The sequence below is a fragment of the Lampetra planeri genome, chromosome 8 (assembly GCF_965212315.1).
Source record: "Lampetra planeri chromosome 8, kcLamPlan1.2.h2, whole genome shotgun sequence".
In the NCBI taxonomy this organism is placed as follows: domain Eukaryota; kingdom Metazoa; phylum Chordata; class Hyperoartia; order Petromyzontiformes; family Petromyzontidae; genus Lampetra; species Lampetra planeri.
The window spans coordinates 9,105,201-9,124,028 of NC_136114.1; the positions used below are offsets into that span (position 1 = coordinate 9,105,201).

Consider the following 18,828-nt stretch of genomic DNA (forward strand, 5'->3'; position numbering starts at 1 on the left):
CTGCACTACGAACCTAGCAAACCGGGTTCGATTCCCGCCCACGACCAACACCGGTGACGATTATCTGAACCGGTCCTGGACCTCCCCTAGGTCGACTCAGCCTAAAATGAGTACCTGGTGCGGTGTGTAAACATCGCCACTAGGGAGACAAAGGCGGCCGGGCGTGGTGTTGGCCACCCACCTCCTCGTGTGCCGTGCCGGCCTTTATAGGTGCTCGCTAACAGCACTTGCCCCTACAGTCTGTTAAGGCTATACGGGGAGTCTTTGTCTTGTGTGTATGCTACCAGCGTGGGGAGCGGTGGTGTAGCGGTTAGCGCGCCGCGCTACGGCTCACGGCCAACACCACGGTGACGTATTATCCGAACCGGTCCTGCTCCTGTCCCTAAGTCGACTCAGCCTCGAACGAGTACCTGGCGCGGTGGGCTTAACATCATCACAAAGGCGGCCGGGTGTGGTTGCTCTCCAACCCCAACCCCGCCGTGCGCCTTCAAAGGCGCGCATCTAAACACCCCCCCCCTGCCCGCCGCTAACCGTCTGCCGAGGGCTACACGGGGGACCTTTGCCTTTGTCACAGGCCACCAATGACCTTATTAGCGGCCAGAGGTGACATCATCGCCTGCCTGCCCGGGTCGCTCCACGCCCCCCTCCTCCCCGCCCGTGGCTGATCCTCGCTAAGTCGACCCCTGCTGCCCAATGGGCTCCGCCGCAGCCCGCCCCGAATGACATCATGGATGAAGCGGCGGTGATGTAATGGCTCCGCCAGCTGGGATGGTTTCACCCCCCCCACCACCACGACCACCACTGAACCCACTCGGCTCACCACGACTCCGCACAGCCCGTCCCCTGCGTCGAGACGTCGGCTCCGTCCGCACACGCGCGCGGCTCCACTGCGCGCGCAACGAGAAGGAGCAGGCCATTGTTGTTGTTGTTGGGGCTGTTTCTAGATAGGCGTTGGTAGCCCACAGCTAAGATAGACGGGCAGTCTGAGAGAGAGAGTGTGCGCGTGTTGTATTATCCATAGACAAGTCGGTCGTAGACTCGCCCAGCATCACACCTGCAAGAGACAGAGAGAGTGAGTGAGTGAGAGATTAGTGAGGATCTGGATGCAGTCAGATGCGGGTAGCGTGCTTGGCTCGCCCAGGAGAATGGTCAACTGCGGTGAGGGTCAGAGCAGCGTTCCGGTGAGGAGCATGTCTTGTTCGGCCAAGAGGAAGAAAGGTCTCAAGCTGTGTGCAGGTACGACCGTGATGATGATGATGATGGAGTCGGTGTGTGATGGTCGTGGTTGGTTGCAGCGTGCCGACCGAGGACGCTGGCCACACGTGTACTCTCGACACTTCGCGGACGGTCACACGCATTCGCACATTCGCACGCGCACTCCAGGACGGCCACATTCACGAACGCAGCCGCACAAACCCACGGCGTTCACGCCGCACGCACGCACACGCGGGCTGCACACAGGCGCGTGCCGCTTCACATCCACACGGCGAGGAAACTCGCGTTGACACACGAACAGCATTCGCACGCACACACGGAGTCACACGCAACGCTCTTTTCTCACTCTCTTTTCCCAAGTTGGTGTGTTAATGTCGCTGTGTTGAACGAACCGTGTTTAACTCTTGTCGAGGACACCGTCGGTCGTGCTGTTTGTTGCTCGCCGCTCGGGGATTTCTCGACCTCTGTGCTTGCGCTCAACGACGATGATTTCAATACAAAGATCCCCCGTGTTGTAGGGAAGTGCTGCTAGCGAGTAGCAGCACCTTTGAAGGCCGGCACGGCACACGGAGGGGGTGAAGGTGGACAGCACCACGCCCGGCCGCCTTTGTCTCCCCAGTGGCGATGTTTACACATCGCACAGGTTGCACTCAGATGAGGCTGAGTCGTCCTAAAAAAAACACGATTTAAGACACACACAGCCACACACAAACGCACATAGCCACGGACAAACACCCACGCACGTACTTGCACCCCCATCAGCTGAAGTCACCAGTGTCACCGCTGTTTTACAACAACAACAACAACCACTTTGTAAACACCCTCTTACCCGCGTCTCAGAGTGCTCCACAAGTGTAAGGAGTCGCGGCTAATCGCCACGCTCGCGTGCATACTTTCACTCGCACCCCGATGAAATCCGCCGGGATTCTGACATACGGAGTGCAATGAATGTGGCCCTTTCTCCGCAGCCACTCTCAATGGGTGCGTAACTCCACGCACGGATTCGTCCTGTGGGCAGGACCGCCATGCGGTGTTGCTAATTCCCAATCCTAAAACGTCTGGCCGGCGTGTGAGCGTGGGTCACACACACAATCACTCACTCACTCTCAGAGACCCCATTGAGCTTTCTCCCGAGTGGAGGCGCTTCCGTCAGCAGTGGCGGGAGCAGGCAATTGCACGACTGCGCCTTCACCCACGCGGGCAGACTTAATGTACGACGTGAGCTTAATGGGCCCAATGTAGGCCGTTTTACGTTGTATATTCGTACAATTATCAGCTGTAGCCGTTGTCACTCTACTGCTGGATGGAGTGGATCTCGCTCATGCACAGTAATGTAGTAGTAGTAGTATTATAATTGCCCGGTGTGCTTTAAATATCTGCGAAATCCTACACGGTTGTACTTTAGACCGTGGCCACGTGCTTGTGCATCTAACGCATTACCCATTACCGTCGCAATATTCCACGACTCGAATACCGCACTATGCTGCCGAACTTACACACAAACCGACTGACGATGTTGCGGTCAATTAACCCCGGCGAACGGCGCGTCGCGGCAGATTGACACGGGAAGACCATACACGTGCGTGTACACATGCAACATGAATTTCGATTTAAAGCTTTCGTGACTGCAGGGATTCATCTTCTTGGTTCTTTCGGTAAAGTCACATAGAAGGGAAATAATAAAATAATAAAAATAAAACATTGTATTTTATTATGTTTAATTTTATTATTTCCCTTCTACGTGACTTTACCGAAAGAACCAAGAAGATGAATCCCTGCAGTCACGAAAGCTTTAAATCGGGATTTGTTCTCCTTCGGTAAACCGCTGCGGACGTCCGCTTCTTTGTGTTGTTTATTGCAGCTGAGTGATGGGCCCTCGTCACCTCTGCCCATTGACGTCACTCATGTTTCAGCTCTGCAGGTTAATTGATCGCGAACTCGCGGACTGGGTCTCAACGTTGCCACTGGCATCTGGCAGAGAGCACTGCTGATGAGACTCAGAAGGAGTCGAAACCCGATACGGAGTGTTTTGTGGTTGCCATGCCTTGGACAGACGCTGCTTTGAAAAGCGTCGGTGCCAACTCCGATGGGGCCAATAGGCTGATGGGCTACTGTGTAGTCAATCCACCGCTGGGTGAAGGCCTTGCCATGCCCCCCCCCCCCCATCTGACGATCCCACACGATGCAAACATCCACCTTAGCTCGCTCCATCTCCTTTCGCTGTGTGTACTTTTGTGTTTGTGGCGGTGATGTTTATTCTTTTTAGGGCCCCTTTGTTGAGGTCCCCGCGCACAAGTCTGCGCTGGGTGAAAGTCCAGCGGTGACGTAATCGAGCTGCACTTTGAACCCCGCCGCCCGAGTTCGCATCCCGATCAGAGCGAACGCTGCGGTGTTACCTTGAAGCAGTCCGTGCCATCGACTTACAACACCCCCCCCCCCCTACGAACCACGATAGTGACGTCTCAAACAGCCCACGTGATTGGGATGGCGTGGAGAGGCTTTCACCCACCAGTGGATTGGCAAAGGGCCGTGGTTATTTATAAATACGTAAAAAAGTCAGCACACTCGTAAACAACCCAGCCTTAAAAGATATAATCAGTGACGTTTTCCAAAAATTGAGCCTTTTATCATAGCACACAAACAAGAGGCAAGAGATGTTGAGTTATGAGGGTTGGAGACTGCGCTTAACATCGCGAGGCCTGTTGCGAATGAAACTTTACAATTTATATTTTGATGTAAATCAGTTTGTTTCGTCATTATTTTTATCGTTGAATGATTCGTCTGGTGCGGGTAACTTCATATGCCCATCTCACAACTGGTTATCATCAGCCCCCCCCCCCCCCCCATGGTGTTTGGTGCATTCTCTGACCCCTCGTTAACCACCTCTTTGGCTCTGTTTATGGTCTATGAAGAATGCCCATTGCCTGAAACGGCACTGATTTGAGTAATTTTTAAGGCATTATCATTGACGAGATGTGTTGATGTTTTTGTTGGCCGTGCTTTTTTGCACCACTGCCAGTGTATGAAGGTAGTACTATACGAATGTACTATGTGCGAGCATTGGCCAAGGGTGTGTGCAACTTGTTCCCTCCGCAGGGCTTCATAATGAAACCGCCATCACATGGCAGTAAAATAATCACGTGTGTCCAGTGGTGGATGAAGGCCTTGTTCTTCTTCTCACTCTGAGTCAGTCACGCGTGTTTGACCATACTTCACCACCGCCTTTCAGTGCGGCTTTGCTGAAGTGAGGGGCTTGGGGGGGGGGCAGTATCAGTTAATATATCAGATGTTAGCCATAGCCGGGAATCCAACTCAGGATTTGCAGGGTTCAAGGCCGTCAGGGTTCACGTGCCGTGCACGAGCCACTGTGCTGTGGTGGCAGTGAAAAAAAAGGCCCCTCTGTGTTGACTGGCGATCGATGTGGGTCTCTCAACACGTAACTTTGTTTGAATTGGTTTATCGTTCTTTTGGGGGTATTTAAAAAAAAAACCTGTAACCTATGGCATTTGTAGAAAATTAAAGTGTGCAGAGGTGTGGAATATCCCCTGAGGTGCGCGTGTTTTGAACGTGTACGCGCGTCAATATGCCAGGCGGAGAGTGTGGGGAAGAGAGTCTCTGTGCAATGCCGCTGTACGCAAAGCCTTCTGCTAGTTTTTTTGTGATCTAAAAGTTTTGTGTTTAAACTTTCGGCGGGACAACAGCACGCAGCAGCCTGAACCGCGGCACCTCGTTATCGGCAAACTCTAAACTCAGGGGCCCGATGATGTAAATGATTGTCTTTGTGAGCCGACTACAATGATGCCGATTATGTAAAGTGTGGATCTCCATTATGCTTCCATCAAGTTATCATGAAAGCAGCGTATGTTGCATTGTAGCCGCGATCATTATAATAGTGGGGGTGCGGGGAGAGGGGAAAAGTACTAACTTTGGATTGTGAACACTCTTACACTTTAAACCCCCTTCATTGTAAAACCCACCAATTACGTCATGTTGCGTGTGTGCTTTCTAAAAGCCGGCCTACTTTTAGCAATTATCACCTGTATAGTTTATTAAAAGTCATGTCTTGTTTAAGTTCACGCCATTTACCGTCATCTTTGGCCTAAAGCCTTGAAAAGAAACTAATATTTAGACATTCAAAGCCACAGACAGATCCATATGCGCACAGCAATGAAAACAATATTTTTTGAAAGATTTGCAAACCCCGTTTTGTGATGATATTCCACGGCAGGAGGGCATTGCTGGGCCACGCTAAATCCATGGGGCAGCGCTAAGCTCGTAAAAGATGCAAACAAGTTCCTTTGACACAATTGTCAATGTTCTTTGGTTCTTTCGGCAAAGTCACATAGATAGAAGAAAAAATAATAAAGTGAATAAAAATAAAATAAACAATAAAAACAATAATTAAAAACTAATGTGGGCTGTAGCCTGGTTTTTAATCGGAGTAGGTGTACTGGCAATCTCTAATGTGGACTGTAGCCTGGTAATCAAGTTTGGTGAGTGTACTGGCAGTCTATAATGCAGACTATAGCAAAGGTTCTTAACCTTGGTGAGTGTACTGGCAGTCTATAATGTAGACTGTAGCCTGGTTTTTAAGCTGGTGAGCGTATTGGCAGTCTATAATGTAGACTCTAGCATTGGTTATTAAACTGAGTGAGCGTACTGGCAGTCTATGATGCAGACTGTAGCCTGGTTCTTAACCTGAGTGAGCGCACTGGCAATCTATAATGTAGACTTATTCTGGTTCTTTCAGTAATAAAAATTTAATAAAAAATTAAAAAACAAAAACCACGACGTTTCGATCACAACACAAGCGGTCGTCGTCAGGAAAAGGGGGGTTAGCCTCTCAAGGCAAGCTGTTTATAAAGGTTTAGAGATGGGCATAGCCCAAGTGTGTCAGCAGCATGGGCGGGGCAGCTAATGTTAAAGTCGGAGAAAACCCCGACACCTGCAGTGGGTGTACACTAATCAGAGGGCCGCCAGGCAATCATTGCACCTCGCTCCACACACCCACACTGCTGACGGTGGAGATTGACAAGAAAACACAAATCAAGTCATGACCCAAATAGGTTGATCACATCTTTCCAATGATTGCTGAGCTTATAACCATCCTCTCGGTTGAAATTGTGTCTGTATATATGGACCGCTTCATGAACGAATCTTTGTTGATAGCCAGTAGGCTTGCAAAGTACCATCGTCTTAGAGAAATCAATTTCGTGTGAGCCAGCCGCATTAAAATAATGATCAGCCACGGCAGAAGTATTGGTCCTACCGTGTTTAGATCAGCCTTGTGCTCACGGACACGGTCCGAGACATGTCAATGTTTATGGGTCTAAACAGCTTTGCGTTGCGTGTACAAAAAGCGATCTCAATGAGCATACAGTGCGCGACTTGGATTAAACCGGGGAACTTGAACAGTGGCCTACATTCAGGCAGTTTGTGTATGTTTGTGAGATTGTGTGTGTGTGCAAGAGGAGCGGTAGCGTAGTGGTTAGTGCGCTGTGCTACGAACACCATGACCCGATTCCCGCCAACAAGTGACGATTATCTGAACCGGTCCTGGGCCTCCCCTAGGTCGAACCAGCCCAAAATGAGTACCTGCTGCAGTGTGTAAACATCGCCACTGGGGCTTGCTAGCCACCCCCTAGAGTGCCGTGTCGGCCTTCATAGGTGCTCGCTAACAGCACTTGCCCCAACAGTTGTTACAGCTATAAGGGGGATCTTTGCCTTTGTGTGTGTGCTTTCGTGCGTGTGCTTGGGCAGCGCGTTGAACAACACTGCTGGGATTGTGGCAGAGTAGCGTTGTGTTCATAATAAAGGGTTTTTTTTGGGTTAGATCGCGTCAATATAAATGTGTCGTTGACCCACCACCACCCGACACAGCCAATTCGTAAGGTTTGTCGCGTAAACAAAAAGTGCCGATTCGTTACTACTCCAGCACACCGGTGGAGTTGTAAACCCACAGCATTTATAACAACAACAACAAAACCCGTATTATGAAATAATATTGGTCGCGAAAGCCTACGCGTTAAACGAGTCGTTGTGGTGTTGTCTGATGCGTGTTTACAGCGGTGAGGGGGGAGGGGCGGTGAGGGGGGAGGGGCGGTGAGGGGGGAGGGGCGGTGAGGGGGGGTGAGGGGGGGGGGCGGTGAGGGGGGAGGGGCGGTGAGGGGCGGTGAGGGGGGGCGGTGAGGGGGAGGGGCGGTGAGGGGGAGGGGCGGTGAGGGGGGGTGAGAGGGGAGGGGCGGTGGGGGGGAGGGGCGGTGAGGGGGGAGGGGCGGTGAGGGGGGGGGTAAGGGGGGAGGGGGGGGGGCATTGTAGTGCAGGTATTGCGGGAAGGAATGCGTGCGGGCAATGCTGCGGCGCAGTTTTCTCTTGTGAAGGGGCTCGAGACTGAGGAATGTTTGCTGTAAGCGGTCTGCTCACAAGACCTCATATCTGACATTTCGCAAGCGGGTCGGGCGTTAGACTTCCTCCACACTCGTTGGTTCGTTGACGCGTAAACTTTTTTGGTAAAACAAAAACAATCTGACACGTCGGCTAAGATGTCAGTGCCCTGCGCGCCTAACCGGCGCGGGGAGGTTTTCGACTGTCGTGCTGCGCTGAACGTGGGGAACATTTTCCCCAAACTCAGAATGTGTTTTAACACGTAGCCCAGCAGGTGTCGAGTTAGCACAGATCCTGTTAACCTCTGGCGAAGATTGGAATGTGGGTCTGGCAGTTTAGTCTTCCGAGGTGAAGCGGGATATTATTGTATCTGCCGAGCAACAATAGTGTTATAGCCGGCCAAGTTGAGGCAACGCAATCCACCCTCGCTGCCTCCCACCAAAACAATGGCCATTGGGCGACAAACAGCTCCCGTTCGCGAACCTCGCAAGTTCAAGACCCTTTCGGGTTTTTTTTCTCTTTGGACCAAAACAAATTGCCTTCGAGAGGAGGGCGGGGCAGGTGCGTCTCACCAAATGCAGATGGCACCGCGCAGATTTGCATTCTGCTAATAAAAGGGCAGCGCTTAAAATGTGAAAGGGGCATTCTGATCAGAGGCTCGATTCAAGAGTTCCATTTAAATCCTGGGTTTTTTTTTGGGGGGGTGGGGGGTGTGCGTCTCGCCCGGTCTATGTTTGCCAGCTGCCGTGCCCGAGACGTAACAAAAGGGTAGAACTGTGAAGGGCTTGCTTGGGAGGGGGTGAGTGGGGGGCGGGGGTGAGTGGGTGGATCCAGGGAGGGAAGGGGAGGAGGAGGTTGGGAGAGCTGAAGAAATTGGGATTCGTGAAGGATTTAGACGGGATGGCACGAATCCTTAACAATTCGGTCACAGGGGGGATAGAGGGCGGTGGGGTTTCTTAAAGGATGGAATGTCATGTGACAGTGCTCGAGGACAGATGAGCTTGATATTTAAATAAATAAATAAACAGTGCTGGGTGATGACAGCACGGCTGTACTGGGGGTGGTGGTGAGACCACGATTCGGTTGGCAGGGAATTAGGAGGAGGGCCGTGAGCTGTGTGGGCAGCGTCACTGCAAACGTGCAAATTGGGTTTTGTCGGCAGCCAAAAACCTCGCCTCTCCAGTAAAGCGACCACCACACAGTGACCCTATTTGTGGGGAGCGTCAGGGGGATGGGTTCCACGCGTTCACCCTTTGCGTGTGGCTCGGGTGCGGCTCCTGAAAGACGGGGAGGGTGGGAGGTCAGCGTTGAACAGATGGAAATGTAAATGGGGTCGTAATTGAGCATTTTACAAGTGGCATTATTTCACCAACGCTGATGAGGCTCGAGAGAAAGGAAGGGGGTGGGGGTTCGTGCAACGGGAGTTATTAATTGACGCTATGAGATCGCGTATCCTGTTCATGTTAAATTAAACACACCGGTTAAATCACATTGAATAAGCCAGTGGAAGGGATGGAGAGATGGCACGGTAGTTAGTGCATCACACCATGATCCCGGAGACCTGAGTTTGAGTTTTGCTTCAGCGCTTCACCAATCTGTACTGAAGAGCGTGAAGCGTGGGCGTGGAGAGCCATTCATCCAGCAGTGGAATGACAAAGAGATATACATGTCATGTACGAGGGATTCAACTGATAACAGAAAATTAAATTCAAGTTAATTATCATGTTGGGGTTTTCTTAATTGCACCATACCTGCGAAAGAAGTTCGGAGGTCCGATTATAGTAATGAATTAAACTACATTTCTAAAAGTTCCAATAATTTACCGAGGAAAGCCTCATTGAGTCTCAATATTTTTTCAGGAGGGTCCTACGTTGGGATGTTTGGCCAAATTCATTAACGAATGTTTGGGTCTCATTTTGGAGGAAACACAGGGGAAGCTGGGAAAAACCAACCCACACATAGGACGAGGGTGCCACTCAGCGTCACCATCTCCTAACCACCGCGTAGTCCCAGCCTACAACACCTGGCAAGCCCTTGTGGTCACCCACGTACAATGAGGTAGAAAGGTCGGGGGTCCTGCAGAAGCAATTTTTTTCCAAAACACACAACAGGGGGTGGGGTGTGTAACAACGGAACCACATGATCACACACACAAACGGCCAGCCGCATGTAACTGGTTTCACACTGCTTCCTGAAATAAATCACTCGGGTGAACTTTAAAGGGAAATGATGTATGGCAAGATAGTAAATACACAGCGCATAGTCAGGTTCCAACATGCTCACTCCCACCTCAGTCTCATCACTGGCGGTTGCAGTGAATTTTGACTTTCTCCCTCCCCCCACCGCCACTACCGCCCATATTTTTGTTCCAATCCGCTGCTGCACTGAATGCCTCCCGACACGGTGTTGGTCATTGGGGTTGTTTGGCCGTACTTACTTACCCACACTGGCCATTGTGGGTTGGTGAAGGCACGGTGGCGAGATGTTAACTACCTCGCCTGGTATACAGGAAGTCGTGGGTTTGATCCCGACCCTGACGCCTGCTGTATATTTGGAGTTTGCGTGTCTCTCTTCCCGTGGTCGTGTTGATTTTGGCTGCTATGAAATTCCACACGATAAGCCCACTTCGTTGAGCTGTCATTTGTGGCCAGGTCGCTTCTGAAAAGAGCTATAAAGCTCAGTTGGCCTTCCTGGTAGAATAAAAAAAGTGTTCGTTAAATAGTTTGTGAGCTCGATAGTGAGCCACAAAATCGGTTCGGATATCACTCGGCGTTCGAAGTTAGGCGTGGCTGGGAAACGGACTCGTACTCATTTGGTTCGTAACGAGCAGTGAGATAGCCACTGCGCGACCACTCCCTCCACCTCTCATCGTCGTACGTAATTTGCTTGAATACAATTTGAATTATCAGTTGGGCAATACGTAAAGGCATAACGAGCACTCCGTCTATCTGTGTCGGCTCCGGGTTCGGAGGTCGACTGGTCAACGCATATAGCAGCACTTCCTCTGCTGAGCGGGGTCCACTCCTCGATGTCATCCGACCACCATGTCCGCCTTTGTCTTCCTCTTGCCCTTTTGCTTTCACTTTCATACTCCCAGGGAGGAGGAGGAGGGGGGGAGGGGCACGGCGGTAGGGCACCAGAGGGAGCCTCGCACTGCACGCCCGCATTTTGCCACCTTCGTGCGCCTAATGCTCTGACACTGGAATTAACCTTCGTGCTCGATGTATGCAACCCGAATCATCGATGTCACTCCTGCTTAAATCATCCAGAGGTCGCTGTATCGATTTCCCGTCGCCGCAGCAAACAAAAAGGAGCATATCTTCTTGGTTCTTTCGGTAAAGTCATGTAGAAGGGAGATAATAGAATAATAAAAATAAAACATAATAAAATAATACAATTCTCACGACGTTTCGGCCACAACGCAAGCAGCCGTCCTCAGGTGAAGAACAGGTCTGTAGGAAAGACAGCGTCTGAATGACAGACCTGTTCTTCACCTGAGGACGGCTGCTTGCGTTGTGGCCGAAACGTCGTGAGAATTGTATTATTTTATTATGTTTTATTTGTTTTATTTTATTATTTCCCTTCTACGTGACTTTACCAAAAGAACCAAGAAGATGAATCCCTGCAGTCACGAAAGCTTTAAATCGAAAAAAAGGGGCACGTTTACTAAATCCGCACACCCCTGTCTACCCCACGGCATGAATGGGAGCACCACAGTTAGTCGATGGGCAGGTGGTGTGTGGAGGGTGGGGTAAAGTGTGGGTGCTCGCACCTCTCATGGGACGTCTCGCCGGCGTGCAAGAGGAGGCCAAAAGCCCTCGAGAAGGGCGCTCTACAGAGGAGGCCCTCACCACCAGCAGCGGCCTGACGAAGCAATTGCATGGCTGCGCCTTTACCTTTATTTGTTTACAAACTAACTCGGCATAAACCGTGCACAGACGTGCACACGTTTGACTTAGACGAAGAACAGCATGGGCAGGCGGGGGGGGGGCAGTCCATGGGACGGAAGCCGCGGCCGATCGGTGCACATTAGAACCCCCGCGGTTTGGCGCGGGTACAGCGGACGGAAGCCCTGTTGTGCCTGGCGGGCGGGGGGGGGTCGTTCGTCAGCTCCGCCATCGGAGCAACGCTGCGCGCTGCCAAGGGTGACTTAGATACAAAACGCTTCGGCTCATGAGGAGCGACCACAGACACACGTGTCATCCCTTGGCAGACAGCGGCGCTCCGGTGTGACGACGCGGTCCGGATCGCTCGGGAGATTACCGAGTGCAGGCTGAGATGCTGAGCTTGCCCTGATGACGACATCACGGTGAGATTTAAAGCAACCGCCGAGCAAAGACGCTTCGTATGCCGCCGCCACCAGCACACGCCCGTATAACACGGAGAGCCCCTCTCGTGTGTGGAAATTAATCGACGCACTTTCGGCGATTCAGCCCACGGGCGAGCGCTTCGTAGCAATTCACGAACGTCGGCCGTTTTTTTTTTTCCCACCGAGCCCCCGGAAGAAGTAACGTAAAGCTTCATCTTCTAGACACCTTTTCGGAAAGTGAATACAACAGCGAATAAAAGACTCGATCTGACAAGCTCGATGGGCGCGTGTGCCACCTCCGAGCCGCAGTGAGATGAGGAAAATGGTTCTTTCTTCTCTCCGTTAGGGTTACCACCTTGTCCATTGTCGACCAAACCCAGACATCGTTGTCAGTAGGACGAGGTCACTTGTCAAAACTGTTGCCAGCACGCCGGAGCAAAGTTCCAGATCTCGGTACAAGTCAAGTTCTGCCACCCAAAACACAGACGGCAAACTCCCGGACTGTCCGGGTCAAACCCCGACAGCTGGCAACCCGATGCGTTTTCGGCTTGTGCCGTGGGTTGTTCGGCACGATGTCCGACGTCTCGCTCCACGCAGTCGGGAGCTTCTCCAGGAACTGAATTAATCGCGGCGAACAACATGGCCCAAAAACACATCGGAGAACCACGCAGCACACAAGTGACAACTCACGCAGCACAGAAGTGACGAGCCACACAGCGATATTCGGGAGGGAAAGGGCACCGCCGCTTTCAATGCCCCCCCCCCCCTTTAGCGTCGACACAATGAGGCGCAGGCGGAAGCGCGACAGCTTCCCTGACGTAGTTGCGCGTGCGAAATGAAAACGGAAAGGAAGTCTCCGAAAAATTGGGGGAAGTCTTGGGGCAGCGTCACCCTTTCCAGCGCGCTCGGTGCACGGCGCCACCCGTCCCACGCCGCCAAGGCCCCCCCACCCAGCCCCCCCCCCCACCCTTGTAGCCCCCCACCCAGCTCCCCCACCCATGTAGCCCCGCCCTGCTCCCCCACCCCTGTAGCTCCCCCCACCCAGCCCCCCCACCCCTGTAGCTCCCCCCCACCCCTGTAGCTCCCCCCCACCCCTGTAGCCCCCCCCCCACCCCTGTCCCCCCCCCACCCAGCCCCCCCACCCCTGTAGCCCCCCCTCCCAGCTCCCCCACCCCTGTAGCCCCCCCCCCACCTCCGCCGCGCCCGGCGATCAATAATCATTATTGACGGCCGCGGCTAAATTTGGCTCCGTCCGAGGAGCGGTTCCGTCTGGGAGGTGAGGGGTGGGGGGGACGACGCTCGCCCCCCACCCCCCCACCCCGCGTAGCCGCTAGTGGGAGCGTGGGGAATCATGTGGGCCGGGACCCAGGGAGGGGGGGGGGCCGGTGAGGTGGGACGGCGTCTTAAGAAGGCCCCGAAGATGGAGCGGTGCGAGCGAGGTCGACGGATCTCGCCACCGCTCTGCAGCTGACGCTGCCCCGTGCCCGACAACGTCGAGAGAGATTGGAGCCCTGTGACGTTATGGGCAAGTTGAGGTCTTTTTTTTTTAGAGGGTGAAAGTTTGACCGGTCTAAAGTTAGCCGTGTCCTACGATTACCCAACACTTGGGTAAAACCCAACACTTGGCAAGCGTCAAACTCACGCCGCGACCGACACGGCGCGGGGAGGAGGCCTTCATCCGACGCAGCTCCCCTTTACGTTGCTATTTGCACATTGTAAGTGGACAGAGTGTGCCGTCTCGTATGACAGAGCAACCTTGAGCTACGCAGTGTGCAGGCGTGTTTCGCGCACGAGGAAGAAGGCGCACGCACAATCGCCGTGTAAACAGAGCACGGCCTCGCTGTATGACGGAATGGGTTTAGTTGTCGAGGCATGCACAGTTGCGACTGGGCGCGCTTTGCTGCGAACGCACGCGGAAAAGAAACCCCGACGAAACTGCTGCAGACGCCTGCTGCGCGGTTTAAAATGACCACCGGAGCATCATCTCGCTTTGCGGCGCCAAGATGCGGCAATTGCAAACGCTGATGAGGCCGCTGACGCCGCTTTAACTCTAAACTGCTGTAATTGCCAAGTGTTTCCACGCGGCATTGCGGAGTTTATCTAAAGCATGTGGTCGAGGGCTATGAAATGGACGGCGAGAGGAAGCTTAATCCCTGCAGGAGGAAATGGGAAAATGTCTCTCCCACTGGCAGTGCACAATATTCAACCAGGACTCTGCGTGTCTGCCTATTGCTCAGCGGCCTACACGCCCGGGCACATTCAAGCCACCGAAAGTAGCAACCTTCCCGTCCATGCAAATGATAATTGCCACTGCAGCACATGAGCTCTTCAGGGTGGGGCCTTTTACACAATGGATGACGCATGGTGTCATTAGAAAAAAAAATCAAGTTACATCCTTTCCCAGGGCATGTGCTCTCAACGCAGCCAACGAAGCATGCTTGCCTTCACTTCGCCAGGCTGGGAGCTTCCGTGTGCTGGAGGGGTTCGTGCGTTCAATCGTGAATAGCCCAACAGCTAAGATAGCAAGCGCACCACCACCGCCGCCACCCACGCAACGTGCCCATGCCCCATTGCAGAAAGTGCTCCATGACGTACTGCGTCGTCAAGTGCAATTGAGAGCCCCCGGCTGGTAGAGCACATTTCGGTACAAAGTTCAACGAGCGCGACCTTTGACGTCGAAACGCAGCAGCAGCAGCATAAGAAGAAGAAAACAAAACGCCATGCGAAAGTTTGAGTAAAGCTTCCCGATGAAAACGAACCATTGCCCCTAAATAGCCTTTGCGTAACTCCAAAATGAATTCACGCGAGCGCGCGTAAACTGCACGCAGCAGCATCAGTATCAGCATCCTCAGCAGCAGTCCGTCGGAGCGTGACGACCGCCAACCGCCGCGGCGTTTACGGCGACTCTGAAACGTCCGATGCGAAGGCGCACGACCGACCGTGACCTGGCCGGAGTCTCCGGGGAATGAGCCTGAGCATATTTTCAGCCGGCGTTCCATTCCACGGCGTCGCGGGACGAGGGCGGGGCTCGTCCGGAACGTTCTTGAGCTTCGCTCGGCGCCGTATCGTGGTGGGTACGCGACGGAGCGGCTTTAGGGATTAGGTGACCCGCTCGTCCCGTGAGTCAATGTAAATTTCCCCCTACCACCACCACCTCCCCTCCCCCGAAAAAAAGGCACAAGGCAGAGAGCGTGTGGCATCTCGTGAGACGTTTATGGTCGCGGTCGGTGTAAAGGCCGGTCATGTAGCCCGTGAGCTCGGACGGGTTAATCAATAGCGAAATGCGCGCACGCACATGCGTGATTGAATGGTCGCTTTTTAATCTTTATTGGGCTTTATTGAGAACAAAACTGTGAATTACGAGCACGTGTACGGGTTCTCTGAGCTTTAAAGTGGAGTATTTAATCACGCACCCCGAGATTATCCAATTACGAAGAAAATATAGCCTTTTTTTTAAATAGCGGATATAATATTGCAAGCTGTCGAGTGAAATGACCCACCTAGTTTGAGACTTTCGGGCAAAATGTTTATTCCAGGTACCTTTGGTAGTTGCCGGCAGAGATTGCATTACACGGCGCGTTGCATCACGTCAATGATGGCAAACAAAATAAGCCACGCTGAGATACTGCTGTAAAACCTGAGTGGTATATTCAGCTCGAATACCAATGTGACGAACGGGTGACGATTGTCAAAGCCCTTTTAACTTCTTCGTTTTTGGCCAAAAAGATGTGTCTGTAAGAGTGCCGTGGAACATGTGAATATTTCTTGTAGTGAGAGCGTTACCAATCACACGTGCCCAGATGGAGGCAGCATTGGTTCTGGGATGTGGCGTCATCCAAGGCACCATCTGCCCTCCCTCTCCCGTGGATTATAAATTCTTATTGGGCGCCGTCTCCCAACCCGACATTAAGGGGTGCATCTGGCACAGTGCCAGTGGTGGTGTCAAGCGTTGATACACTGGACATCTGTGAGAAAAGGCTTCATAGCTCATCGGATTCCTCCAGTATAACCAAATATTCTGATGCCGACTCTGACACAGTATCTATGTACAACCGACCGGTGGGAGAAATTGTTCAGACTTTGGTGCTCGCAGCTCGTATCTAAGTGGAGTTTTACGTCTCCGCTCGTCATTGGCAACATTATCAGCCAAGTTTCTGTTCCACCTTTTAAAGTGTTTGCAGTCCCCATGCAATTATAAACGAAGGGAGGAGACGTAGCGATTTAGGGCTGAGATGAGTCACTCAGACCAACAGTCGAAGACATTCTATCAAGACAGATATCGAAGGAAAAGCAATTTATTGGAAAATTCGTGCCTAAATGTCAGATGAGCTCATAATTATAATATATAAAAATAATCATGTCCTTAAGTTAGATTCATGATTATTAATTAAGTTAACTTTTTTAATCTAACAATTTTGCTGGAAAGGCAGCACTGAGTGAGGACTTTTTCAGCAGGATTCTCCTTTGCTAATGTTTAGCCAATTCCATTAATGAGTGCGTGGCTTCATGTGGGAGACAAAATAAGAGTACCCCAAGTGGGCAACACTTAAAGCTCTGCACAGATAACTTCCAGGATCCATTGCTGTGCTGCATCCTCCTGTCCACTTCACAGCCCGGGCAGACAACACCCGGCATGCTCCAACCTAGGCACCAAGTCAGGCCCAACTCTGCTTAGCGACTGAGATCTGCTGAAATCGAGGACATTTAGGTGACTTGGTCATAGGCTTCGAATGTTAAGGGTCGTGACGAAAGGGCAGAGGTAGCAACCATCCTTCTGCTTGGGCATGGCTTTGTACAGCAACTCAAAATTTCCACATCTACTGAATGTAACCGACCGACGTTCTCAATTGGTTCACAGCGTGGTCCACGGTCTGGCAAGGATTTCCACGTTAAAATTTGCAGGGGCTCCCTTACAGAACACGTCCGTGCGAGTTTGATATAACGCTGCAGAGACATCTCATTGTTTCCTGATCCTTGGCTGGCAGCCGTGCCCAGCAGTCAATCGGGCTGGGAGAGCTTTACTGTCTTCCGTGGACTCATTTACGGATCAAACAAACACAAGCTCTCGAATAAACACGGCGGGTCGCAAAACAAATAAACAAATAGTGCCAATACAAGAATGAGGAAAATAAACAAGCACTGGGAGTTTGTATTGTTATAGCAGACGGTAAAGTATGGGCGTGCTGCGTGTTTGTGGCAGTGGCACTGAACGCGTAAACTTATTTCTTCATCAACGAAAAATGCTCGTAAAATTCCGTGACGGGTGGATGAACCCAAACTGACTTTTCTTTCCGTCCGTGCTGGTACGGCGTGGTGCTGCGTTCGGTTTCGTGTAAATGTGAAACCACCGACTCACTTAACCGTACACAATCGACGTTTTAGTAAAACTATACACATGAATACCATCAAAATTACACCTCAGCTTGTATTTCCCGCACCCCCGATTAGCACGGTTGGCGAGGTACGGTGCGAGAGAAGTTCAGCACACAAACACACGAGGAGGGTTTTTTTAATCTTCACCGTAAGGTCGCCTCATTTGTGGAAATTCCCAGTTGTGAGGCCGTGTTCCCTGCCGTGTGAGGAGCACTGTCTACGGAGCCCGGCCCTTAAACGTTTAACTTCTCAAGCTCTGAGTAATTGTGCCTGGCTCTGGCCTCTGTGCAATCTCCTAGGAATGGCTTTGTAGGAGGGCTGGGCAGGTGACACGGTATTGCAACAGCAGTCGCTTGGCAGGTGCAATAGAGGTTCTCAACGGACGGGTTGTTTTTCATTCTTGTTGTGCACACCGGTTCGCTCGCTCACCCAATTTAAACCTGACTTCATCGTTTGATTGAAAAAAAAATGTGCTGACTCGTTTTCAGCATTAGCCTGGATCATTCGAACAACTATTGCATTGACTCACAAGCAAAACACAGTTGTATCGAGTCCAGCTATGACTCTTCGTTGAATCATTTAGCAATGTGTGCAGTTGCTTTCACATTAAGTAATGAATACCAATTGCAAAAAAAATAATTCGAGCACTTGAGGCCCTTGGAAGAAGTTGGGACACTCGGCGGCAGTGGTTGAACGAACTTAATTTCAAAGGAAATTAGCAATTTAGCGCGCAAGTGCCAGCGTGCGCTAGTTTTGCCCACCAGCGTGAAATCAGCCAACGGGGATGTGTCAAGTCGCCGGTGGGCTGCTGTAGCCAGTGGTGGGGGGGGGGGTATGGGGGGCACGCGCTCCCCCATCCGCGTCTTGGCAGGGCACGGCTCCCCCTCCTTAGCAGACCGACCCTGGCGTTCTTCAGATTTGTACCAGTTGAAGCAAGCTGGTGTCATGACTAAGGGGCGTGGAATGCGAGGTGGTGGAGGGGATGAATGTGTTTGAGGATGGAGAATGTCGGAGCCTGCGTTTGGTCGGTACTGCTGCTGCTGCCGAGCGGCGCGATCCAGGGTGGAGCGGATGGGGAGGGTGGGAGGCCCGCAAGTTGGAATGGTCGGGTGGGTGGGTGGCGCTTCAGCGCTGTGCGCTCACACTGCACATGACCTCAGAGCGCTGCTGCTCGCACCACTCATTTGGGACCGCGAGAACAGAACGCCGCACTGTCTCTCGGCCGCTCGCAGCGGCCGCTTATGCACCGTTTCATTTCTCGTCGCAAAGTCATCGCAGCCCATTTCCTCCCCGCTCGGGTCGACCTTAGAGGCGTGCGTGCACCCACGCCGTGGTGTTCCATTATTACTTTTTTACATAATCGTTTGCTTTTGTTTTTATTTTGAATTTATTTTTTTTACTTCAACCGTGGTGCCAGAGTTATTCTTTTTTTGCACGCTCAACGATGGTGATGAAGCCAAGGAAGCGGCAGCGAAGGCTCTACCGCGCAGACATCCAAGGTGCGTTGCACGTGCGATCATCGCGCTGTCGTGCGCGCGCCCGGCCAC

At 52.1% G+C, this 18,828-nt stretch overlaps 1 protein-coding gene across 2 annotated transcripts in view; it reads left to right on the forward strand.

Moving 5' to 3' along the window:
* Positions 1–777: 777 nt before the first annotated feature.
* The window catches only part of LOC144720283 (dual specificity protein phosphatase 8-like), a 41,463-nt gene continuing 23,412 nt past the window's right edge, over positions 778–18,828 (forward strand). The window contains exon 1 of one of the 2 annotated variants that reach the window (XM_078596907.1): positions 778–1,236. In XM_078596907.1, coding sequence (XP_078453033.1) covers positions 1,104–1,236 — 133 coding nt within the window. In that variant the 5' untranslated portion in view covers positions 778–1,103. Of the gene's footprint in view, positions 1,237–18,407; positions 18,781–18,828 lie in introns of those variants that run through there. The other variant, XM_078596908.1, reaches the window with a different exon arrangement.